The sequence below is a fragment of the Lynx rufus genome, unplaced genomic scaffold (assembly GCF_022079265.1).
Source record: "Lynx rufus isolate CCGP_SWC_20201006 ecotype Redwood Valley unplaced genomic scaffold, mLynRuf1.p SCAF_10, whole genome shotgun sequence".
NCBI lineage: Eukaryota > Metazoa > Chordata > Mammalia > Carnivora > Felidae > Lynx > Lynx rufus.
In genome coordinates this window covers 40,707,264-40,717,762 of record NW_025814824.1, presented here as the reverse complement: position 1 = coordinate 40,717,762, position 10,499 = coordinate 40,707,264, and the positions used below count along the sequence as shown (strand labels likewise).

Below are 10,499 nucleotides of genomic sequence, written 5' to 3'. Positions count from 1 at the left end.
ATGTTAATGGTTAAATAAAATTAGACAATCTAGTGACACAGTTCTGGTACAGTAAAAATATTAAGCTACCAATGCACATTAGAAAGCCGGGCATATTACTACCAACATATTAAAAACTGCATTAGCTGAAGGATCAAAAAAGTAAATCTTAGAAATCCCTTGGAGAGTATTTTAAGAGATAAATTATGTGAGCCTTACAAACACTTCTACACTTTCCACCTCCCAGCTACCACTCTACTAGAGAAATAAAATTTAGATGCAGCTAAAATTTAGTACGGGCCCAAACCCACATCCTATCTAAAAGACTTATGCTTTCCTGTCATTGTTTTCTTCCTTTCACATTTTGCATTCGTTAGGATTGCAGTTTTCTTTGGTGCTTTAAATTTAAAATAAAAGAAATTGGGCTCTCATATTACAATTTCAAGGAAAAGGCTACTGTAAGGCCCATTCAGCGAGCTGTAAGAGGCCTACAAGCTGCACACCCTCCTGCTCCGATTTCATCTATGGGTTTTTGTACAGTTCTTTTTTGGATGGATGGTGCAAACCGCGCAAGTGCAGCATTAAAGCCTCTCCACCCTGGGAAACGATGCAAGAACATGCAACTTAGGCTGCCAGGTTCTCCCTAACACACAGCCGAGGGCTGGAGGCCCGGATACCCGCCCCCAAACCCCGTCCACAACAATCGTTTCCTCCCTCCCCGCCTTTTACATACAGTACACATACAAATACACACACGCAGAGGAGCCAGCAGGGGCGGGCCGGGCCCGACCACTCTGCAAACCGCAGGGGGGAGCCGCCTGGGGCCGAGCTATTTTCACCCACTTCTTTGTTCCTTCGCACCAGCGTCTCTCTGCATCTGGCTGTCACTGATGGGCAAAAGCCAACTTGGGGATCCGTCGTCTTCTGAAGTTCCGCTTCCGCGTCACACACCTCAGGCCGGTGCTGCGTTGTCCCCCCTCCCTCGGCGAGCAGTTGGTCTCGCCCCAGTGCTAGCGGGCGCCGAGCGGGAGCCGCGCGGGAGCAGCGCAGCGACGGCGGCGGCAGCGGCGGCGGCGGTTGCGATTCGGGGCCGTTGAGACGCCTCTGCGGCAGCTGGTGGCGCAGGTGGCTTGCGTGGACGCGGGCAGAGGCGGCCGGCCCGCCACCGCAGCCTCAGCGCCCGCGGCCCCGGCAGGTGAGCGGGCGGCGGGGACTCGCCCCGCCCCCCCTCAGTGGCCTCGCTCCTGGCTGTAGCGGGGAAGTGGCTGCGGCCCGCCCTGGAGCCCAGGGGCAGCCCCGGGGCTGCGGCCGTCGGGGAGCAGGTCGTGGGGAGAGGTCCTGTGTGCACGAGAGGGGAACGTTCCCCTTCCCTTTGCCATCTTTTTTCCGTCTCCCCAGACCCCCTCCCTCTCGGCGCTTAAGCCCGGAGAAAAAAAGCCAGAGGAAAGATGGGGCGGGAGAAAGGGGAATCGGGGGCTGAGAAGCATCTCTGTCTCAGGTGGTGGCGTCTCTTCGGGCGTCGAGCGGTGGACCTGCCGAAGCCTGGAGGGGTAGCTTCTGGGCTGCGGAGGCCGCGCACTCGCGGGGGAGGAGCGGGAGGCGGCTCTCCCCTCACTCTCCCACCCCCACCCCTCCCCGGGCCTCCCCTCCCCCTCCCCTTCCCCCGGGCCTCCCCGTGCGGCCCCTCCCTTCGGGTTTCTTAGCATTAACCGCCCTCCGTGCTCTCCCTCGCAGGCGCGTCGGGACGCCCGGAGGCATCTTCCCCCCTCCCGCCGCCCCGGGAGCCTGGGCTCCCGTCCGCCCTCTCGCATCCCCTCGCTGTGCGCACCGCCGCGCCTCCTCCCCGGGCTTCAGACCCCCGGCCTCGCCCCCGAAACATGACTCGCGATTTCAAACCTGGAGACCTCATCTTCGCCAAGATGAAAGGTTATCCTCATTGGCCAGCTCGAGTAAGTGATTTTTTAGCCTTCGATTCAGCGGTGCTACCTTCCCCAGGGGCCTACCTCCTACCCTTCCTCTTAATTTTGTTCTCCGGGTCCTTTCTCCCCCTCGCTTTCCTTCGGGCTCATTTGCAACCTTTCGTTTTAGCTTTTTGCCCGGGAATCGCCCATGGAATTGCAAAAATCCAGGTGTTTCTACTTAAGCATTTCCCTATGGTTTGTTTTTGACAGACTTTGGCAGATTTTCTTGATAGGAAATATTGAAACGGGATGCCAGTTAATGTTCCATTGTAGGGGAAAATAATCACGTGTGGGGTTTGATGTTTATAAATTAATGAAACATGGAGGGTTTTGAAATTTTGAGTGAAATGTAGAGAATCGAGTTTATGCAGCCTCTTAGATGTCAGAGAGGTGATTAAATTGGATTCACAGGGTTTTTAAAAACGTTTTGTAGTTGATGAGGCCTCTGGATTTGCTTGTTTCATATAGAGATGTAGGACTGGATATTCTTGAAAATTTTACAATAAGATGTAAATGTATTTTCACATTTTTATTGGTGAAGTTTGCCTTATGACCTTGAAAAAGTTGTTTTTCCTCTTTGTTTCCCATAGGCAAAAGAGCAATAGACTCCGATTCCTAGGCTCACATCTAGTGGTACAGAGAGGTAATTAAGGCCTAGGGTTTTTTGGTGACATTTAAGAATTGAGACTGTTTAATATCTAAGCGCCATTTTCGGAAAAAGAGGTCTTTTTGTTAGCTTATGGTAGGACTCAGGTTCTGAGATCATGATAGAACCAAAAGAGTGTTGAGATCCATTAGAATGTTCAAGAGCCTTTTTAAATATAAACTTGATATTCTAAAGTTGTAATTTCCACCAACTTGCTCTTCTTTGAGGAGTGTGTTTCTTGAAGACATTTAAATCCTGTAGTTTTAATTATGTCAGCTGGGAGAAAACATACCCATAGAGAATCCTGCAGCGTGTTTGCTGACTGCTATCCAAGTGTAAGGTGTTCACTGTTTCTTGATTTTTCCCATCCATTTCTTGTTTACAGGTTTCCTTCCTAAACCTGGACAGATTTTTTTTCCCTAGTCTATCAAGTCTGCTCTTTGGTTGGAGCCTTATCTTGAATGATCCTTAACTCAAAATTCTTACCTATATATTTGACATTCTATTTCCTTTGTGATAACATTTTAACTCTTACGTGCATGCTTTGACTTCCAAATAGATTGAAAACTTCTTGAGGGCAGTAGACATAAATTGAATGTCTTCATGCCCCCCCCCCCCCGTCCTTAGTATGTAATCATGTATTTATATAAAACACTGTTCCATGTTTGACTAGAGCAGAGGGAAATTGGGCGGGTTTAAGACCCCTCCAAGGCACTTTGTTTTCATGGCTTTTACATCCTAATTTATTTTGAGGTGTTCTAAAATCTGAGATTACAGGATATATCTGTAGTCACATTTCGATGCTACGGTGCAGTTAAAAGCCAAGTGAAAATGTTTAAAAAGTTACCTCCTTTGATTGAGTTAGTACTGCTGAAAGCAAAATAAAGTAACCTTAGGAAGGCAAGAGTATTTTTCTTCTTTGTTTAATAAGTTCTGTATTCAACAAGTTCATTTGGATTGGAATGGGAAATTTTTGTCTTTTTCTTAGAAGCTGCTGATTCTGGTTTGATATCTGTGTGCAAAATTTATATTCATTTTTCCATCTTCTCCAATCTTAAATTATGTCTTTGCTTAAGAGAGATTAGGTCTCATCTGTGACTGTGACAATTGTTCCTAATTTGATTTTAATATTTTCTGTCTCCACATTCCAAACTTCCTTACTTTGTAAGTTTTGCATGTTCTCGTAATCCTGTATCAATAATAATTGTTTTTACAGTCAACTTAAAGTTGCCAAACATTTATTACACTCTGTAGGTACTGCACATTTAAAACTGTTTGCTAGCAGAAAGAACATATGAACTGGGTTAACAGAAAAATATCCCTTATCGTAAGGGCTCTAAGCATTTTCACAATTTTGGGGGCCTTGTCACAAAGTTGAAATGACCAGTACAATGACGGTATACGTGAGGAAATTAAAGTCTCTAAGAGTGTTAGGTGATAATGATTCTATGGATTTCTGCAACCTCAGACTGCCAAACAGTCTAATCACCCTCATGGTCTTTTCTTCAACATGATAATGCATAAAGAGTGCAGGGTAGGTCCTCGAGTGGTCTGCTCTCTTCTTAACAAAGCTAACTGATTTTTTTTTTAATGTCTTTCAATTTGTGAAGGTTATGACACAAGTGTTATTATGAAGTCTAAATAAGTGATGAAAAAATAGGTTAAATCCTGGCTTGATAGTACTGCCTGATGGCTTTACCTCTCAGGTCTGCTTTCCGTTGTTGATAAGGGAAAGTAACAGGTATTACTGATGTTAGACTTAACAGCACCTAATACTTTTTTCCTTAATTAGAAAGACTGAAAGAGAAATGAAAAAAGGAACAGAACCTCCTGTGATTCAACTATGTAGGTGCAAGATCTTTCCAGAATGTGTGTCTCAAACTTTTAGAAATACTGCTTGGAACTTTCATTAATGTCTTTTACATGACTCCAGTATTTGTATAGCCTTTGTGTGGAAGTATCATTTATGATTTTTGAACAGGTTCAGACTCCCTTATCTGAAATGCTTAGGGTCAGATATGTTTAACAATTCAGTGTTGGAGGATTTTAGAAAGGTAACAGTGGTACATGTGGCATGTATTTTGCTCCTGGTTAGGGCCTTCTGGAATGGCACGTGGTAATCTAACAGAGTATCTTCGCAGAGAAGCATCAGAAACACTAGGTGGATAAAAGATACGACGAAACTGCTTCAGTGTCAGTCCGGGTTTTGCCACCAAATGAGTTCTGAGAAATATTTTGGGTTTTTGAGCTTCTTGGGTTTCAGAATTGGGATAGGGATTATGACCTGTAGAACTGGTCTACTTTTATCAGATCCTTTTTGGATGGCTTGTTTTCACTTTATTCTGGTGTGTTGAGGTGTGTATGATTTAAAAGATTTTAATTTTTCTGATCTTTCTTTTAGGTCGATGAAGTTCCTGATGGAGCTGTAAAACCACCCACAAACAAACTACCCATATTCTTTTTTGGAACTCATGAGACGTAAGTCCTTTTAGCTCTAAAGGCAAATCAGAGTTAATTTAGTGGGGTCATTGAGCATAAAATGAAAAACAAGTAGAGATTAGTTCAAAGAGAAAGCAGTAGAGTAATAATAGGAAACTTTAAAATAATCTTTGAACTTTGGAAAAAGTCTTCAAGTTTCCCTTTTAAAATTTATTTTTAGGGCAGAAAAATTAGATACTGCAGGTTTAACTTTTATTGGAGTAGATGTTTACTTAATAAAAGGGGGATGTGTATGGAATCTTTCAGCGACCAGAAGATTGATAGGCAACAGTATGTAAGGAAAGTTTTAACAGAGCATTTGGTATTGATACAGTTATGGGTACAATAAATGCTTTTCATAAGGACAACCTGACACCCTATTTTAGGCTTTGTGATATTAGCCACGCAAATGGTTTGTTATGGGAAAACCAAGAAGAAATCTGGGAAATTCTCTATTTATGGGGTCCTGAGAGCCACTGTGACTATATACATGGGCAGAGGACTGATTTGGTAGAGCACATCAAGTTTTCAAAGATTGTGATTGAATATTCTTGAACTGTTACTTTTAGGTGCATAGGGCTACTCCAGGTGCTATTTCATTGATTTTTGATGATTTTGCTCTTGAAGTTTAAAATTTGCAATAATTTTAGTAAAGTAGGCTTGTTTACCTTGGACGGGAGAAACAAAGTTGTTGATTCTAATTAGGATTATACATTTCTGAGTGTCTACAGTGGCAACATTTGGTGTAATGTTGCTTAGCCACTGTATGAACTTTCACATAATTTCTTTTAACAGCTTTACTGAGGTGAAATTTATGTCCTGAAGTGTCACTTGTTGAAAGTATTTAACAGTGGATTTTAGTACATTAATTTTCATACCCGTTAGCAGTTATTCTCCATTCCCTTCTGAGAATTAGACAACCACTAATTTACTGTTTGTAGATTTATCAGTCCTGGATAGTTCATATTAATGGTATCATACAATGCCACATAATTTTTTTTTTTTTAATAAAGTTTTGAGTCTAGAATTGGTTTGGCCTTCAAAATAACTTTGAGCTGGGTTTAGGGTATATCCCATATATAAAAACTTAGTTTTGTAAGAAATGATGAATTTCTGATTCAGTAGAGTAATCTACCATTTAAAAAGCTTCCATAAATTTAATAGGAGAAGGAAGGTATCTTTTGATGAGAAATTTGTGTACTGCATACTGGAGTGGCAGTTTACTTAGTGTGGTGCTAGGTCAAGCTGTACCAATATCACATGGGAATTTTAGTATGCAAAAATTCTTGGACCCCCACCTCATAATTACTGTACCAGAAACGGGTGTGGGACCCAGCAATCTGCTTTAACAAGCCTTCCAGGTGATTCTGATGAAGTTTGGAAACACTAGTGAGTAGACATTCCTTAGAATTTTCCAGTTTTGTAGGTTTAGAATTCAAGGGCACCTGGGTGGCTCAGTAAGTCAAGCATCTGGCTTCAGCTTAGATCATGATCTCACCGTTTGTGAGTTCGAGCCCCTCGTGGGGCTCTATGCTGACAGCTCAGTGCCTGGAGCCTGCTTCGGATTCTGTGTCTCCCTCTCTCTCTCTCTCTCTCTGCACCACTCCCCCCCCCCCCCAGTTCACACTGTCTCCCTCCCCCTCTCTCCCTCTCTCAAAAATAAATATAAATTGAGCTAATATTAAATTTTCTTTTCAAAATGCATTTGTCGGGACGCCCAGGTGACTTGGTTAAGCATCCGACTTTGGCTTAGGTCATGATCTCCCGTTTTGTGGGTTTGAGCCCTGCATCGGGCTCTGTGCTGACAGCTCAGAGCCTGGAGCCTGCTTTGGATTCTGTCTCTCTCTCTCTCTCTGCCCCTCCCCCGCTTGTGCGCGTGCACGCTCGCTCGCTCGCTTGCTTGCGCGTGCTCTCTCTCTCTGTCAAAAATAAATAAATGTTAAAAAAATCAAAATGCACTTGTAATGTTTTGTGCCTTCGTGCTTTCATAAGTATACCCTTCATCTTTGGAAAGGCGGCATTGCTAGATCTCTTTTGGTCTGGTGACTTTTTTTGTATTTAAGGTTTTCAGAAACTGGGTCTCTGATGATTTGCCTTGCCCCGCCCCCACATTGGGATGTGGTTATTTGAGCCTTTCGGTTTGGATTTTGCATATATGAGAGTTTATTCTAACAGCCTGTAATTAGGGATATGGGAAAGGAAGAACATGGGAGAAGAAACAACAATTTGGAGAACTACTTATTTGTAACTGATTTATAGATAAGATTTTTTAAAAGATATTTTTAAAATGTGAATTAATTTAGTGCAGAATCCTTTTGTAGCTTCATTTTTGTTCTGACCTAGAAACATTGGTTTTTCTTAGCATTTTATGACATTCACAGTAAATTCATCCAGCAATCAAGTTTGAATATTAGACAACAATGAGCCCTTATGTATACCAACTGTGACCATCTGCTAGGTGTCTTAAAACATATTCAAGACAGATTCTTCGTAAACGAGACTGACAAGGACCTAGTGCTTTTCCTGGAGCCAAGTCTTGGTGTTATCTTTGATTAGGTATTAAAGTCTTCCCCTTCCCCTCCACGTTTAGTCAGCTAGCAAGTCCTCTTGTAAAGTGCATGCTGATCTGTCCATTTTTGTCTGTCCCTTCTACAGCTCACTTATAAATAGTGTCCTAATGATATCTTGGTCTGTTTGTACTTTGCATATCCCAGTCAGATCATGTCATTTCCCTGTTCAGAGATCTTCAGTGGCTTCCTTATTAACATTGCCAACAAACAGAACCCCCAACTTTTATCTGTAAGTGCTGTTGTAAGAACTTATATGAATTAGCCTGTGCTTAACTCTCTAGCCTCATCACATTTTTCCACTGTTACATAAATCTTTCTCTTGTCTCAGATCCTTGCTTGTTTTTTCTTTGATGGGAAGCGCCTTCAGATTTTCAGTCATTTAGATATATTAGCTCAGATCCTCTTATGTTTATATTTTTCCTTGCTATGATGATTGAATTTTTTTTTTCTTTTTCCTTCACCTGCAAGTGAGGAGCTTGGAGAGCAGGGACACCTGGTCTATCTTGTTTATCATCATTTACTTAAGTGCTGGTGCATAGTAGCTATTAAATAAATACTTGGTGATATTGAAAGTTGCTTTAGATGAAATCATATGTTGATTATGAATTTACTGTCCATTAACCAACATTTATATAGTGTTTAAAACAACTAGGTCAGAAGGCTGTGAATTCTGACTTCATTTACCTGCTACATGACCTTAGGCAGGTTGCCTAGCCTTGTGTCTTTTTTTTCCTCATTTGTAAAATGAGAATAATATACTTTATCTCAGAATTTTGGGTTGCAAACAAGATACTACATGAAAAATGCTTAGAAGAGCGCTTTGCATGTATTAAACAAATGTCAGCTACCAAAGATAATGTTGCATATTATTTTTTGAAGACTTGTGTTAAACTGTTTGAAATGCAGTTTGAGTTTTGCTGACTGCTTGCTATTGTTTACGGAGGAAATACTCTCATAGTTCTATCTCTAAAGTCTAGGAAATTTACATGAAGATGGTATTTTTGTTGAGTGTATCTCCTTACTGATCTTAATACAAAGAGGTTGCTCTTCGTATTAACTGAGATGCTCAATTCTAGGAACTTCAAGAAATACCTATCACGGGCTGTTCTAAAACCTGCCAGGTACATAGTTTTAGGAGTGAAGGTGAATGGGGAGGGGACAGTCAGGGTTGTGTATAACCTATCCACAGGAAAGGAATAAAGGAATGAAATCATAGTGTAGGATTTTATTTTCATCTACACTTGTTCTTATATACAGCTTCTGTACTCTAGCCATAACTGTGTGTGTTGCTATGGGACTTGTGTAGATTGTTATAAGCCTTGTACCAAGTAGTGAGGAGAGGAACTGTTTACTCATCTCTATACCAGCAGGTTTGTGGCACATAATAAATATATATTCAGTTGTCTTTTGAGTCATTTGCTATTATAAAGAATGCATGCTGTTATAAAACTAGTTATAAAACAGTATATTTCATATTTTGTGATTTAATAACGAGAAATGAAGCAGCAAGTTAGAATTGGTGTTTTAAGAAATAACACTTTCTGTTTATTACTTGACAACAATTAAATGAGTTTTGAGCTTTGTATTTTCAGCTCTGGTAAGCTTTCCCATTTTTTATGTGCAACTTCTGGTTTGCTTTAAAGGTAGAGTGCTCCAGGTGTGTGATAATTGAGCTTTATAACATACAACCTACAAAATGTGTGTTGACTGACTGACTGTTATTGGTAAGGCTTCCAGTTTAACAGTAGGCTGTTAGCAGTTAAGTTTGGGGGAGTCAAAGTTACTTGCGGATTTCTGAATGTATGGGAAGGTCAGCATCCCAAACCCCCCCATGTTGTTCAAGGGCCAACGGTTAATGATTTCCTGTATTTAGGACGTTTTACATTAATCTTGATTCTTATGGGCTATGACTTTGGTATTTAAAGTCAGGAGTTCATGTATATAGGGGTACAGTATCAGTATTTTAGTAGATGTTTCAAAGACTGTATTACACTGGATAAAAGAAACCCTGGAACCCTGTTAAGGAATTCTGTACAAAGTTGAGGCTCTACTGTTTAATAGCTAGATGGCCTTGCTTGAATGAGTTAATGCTTCTGACCCTCAGTTTTCTAATCCTTAAAATGAAGATTTTGGTGGTACTTAAGTTTCCTTTCACCTCTGGAATTTGGTGTGTAACTTTGAATTAATGTATATCTTTTCATTGTTAAAACAAAAAAAAAAACCAAAAAACCCATAGTTTTCTAAAAAGGAAACAAATTACTTTTACTCCTGTTTTTTAGAAATGACCCTAAAATGTGTTAATGTTTTGATGTATTTGAGATTTGTAGGTCATTTTATTTTATTTTTACATTTTTAGTTTTTATTTTTATTATTATTTTTTGGTATGTCATTTTAAAGTGGAATGCTTTGAAGAATGAATCAGGGCCATAGCCACATCAAGTTGTGCCCTTGGGGACTAGCGATGGCTGTCTAAAAACTAATCTGGGGGCACCTGGGTGGCTCAGTCGGGTAAGTGTCCGAATCCAGCTCAGTTCATGATCTTGTGGTTCATGAGTCTGAGCCCCACATCAGGCTGTATGCTGACAGCTCAAAGCGTGTAGCCTGCTTTGAATTCTGTATCTCCCTCTTTCACTGCCCCACCCCTATTTGTTCTCTCTTAAAAAATAAACATTAAGAAAACCGAAAAAAACGCTAATCTGGACCCTCTTTATCAAACCTGTGGGATTGCATCCCACAGAGAAGCGTGTGTGTATGTGTGGTGGAGGGGGTGCTCGTGCTCTTATTTTATTAAAATATAACCGACCTATAATATTGTATAAATTTAAGGTGTACCTTTTGATTTGATACATTTATATATTGCAATAC

The 10,499-nt window shown here is 41.1% G+C and overlaps 1 protein-coding gene across 5 annotated transcripts in view; it reads left to right on the top strand.

The window, feature by feature from the left end:
- The first annotated feature begins 1,027 nt into the window (after positions 1-1,027).
- PSIP1 (PC4 and SRSF1 interacting protein 1) overlaps positions 1,028-10,499 on the top strand; it is a 40,069-nt gene continuing 30,597 nt past the window's right edge. For 3 of the 5 annotated variants that reach the window (XR_006959654.1, XM_047064771.1, XM_047064773.1), the window contains exons 1-3: positions 1,029-1,174; positions 1,714-1,928; positions 4,988-5,064. Coding sequence is in view for 4 of the 5 variants with exons in the window: in XM_047064771.1 (XP_046920727.1) it covers positions 1,857-1,928; positions 4,988-5,064 (149 nt within the window). In the remaining variant the exon portion in view is untranslated. Of the gene's footprint in view, positions 1,175-1,713; positions 1,929-4,987; positions 5,065-10,499 lie in introns of all 5 variants that reach the window. The other 2 variants (XM_047064770.1, XM_047064769.1) reach the window with 2 other exon arrangements.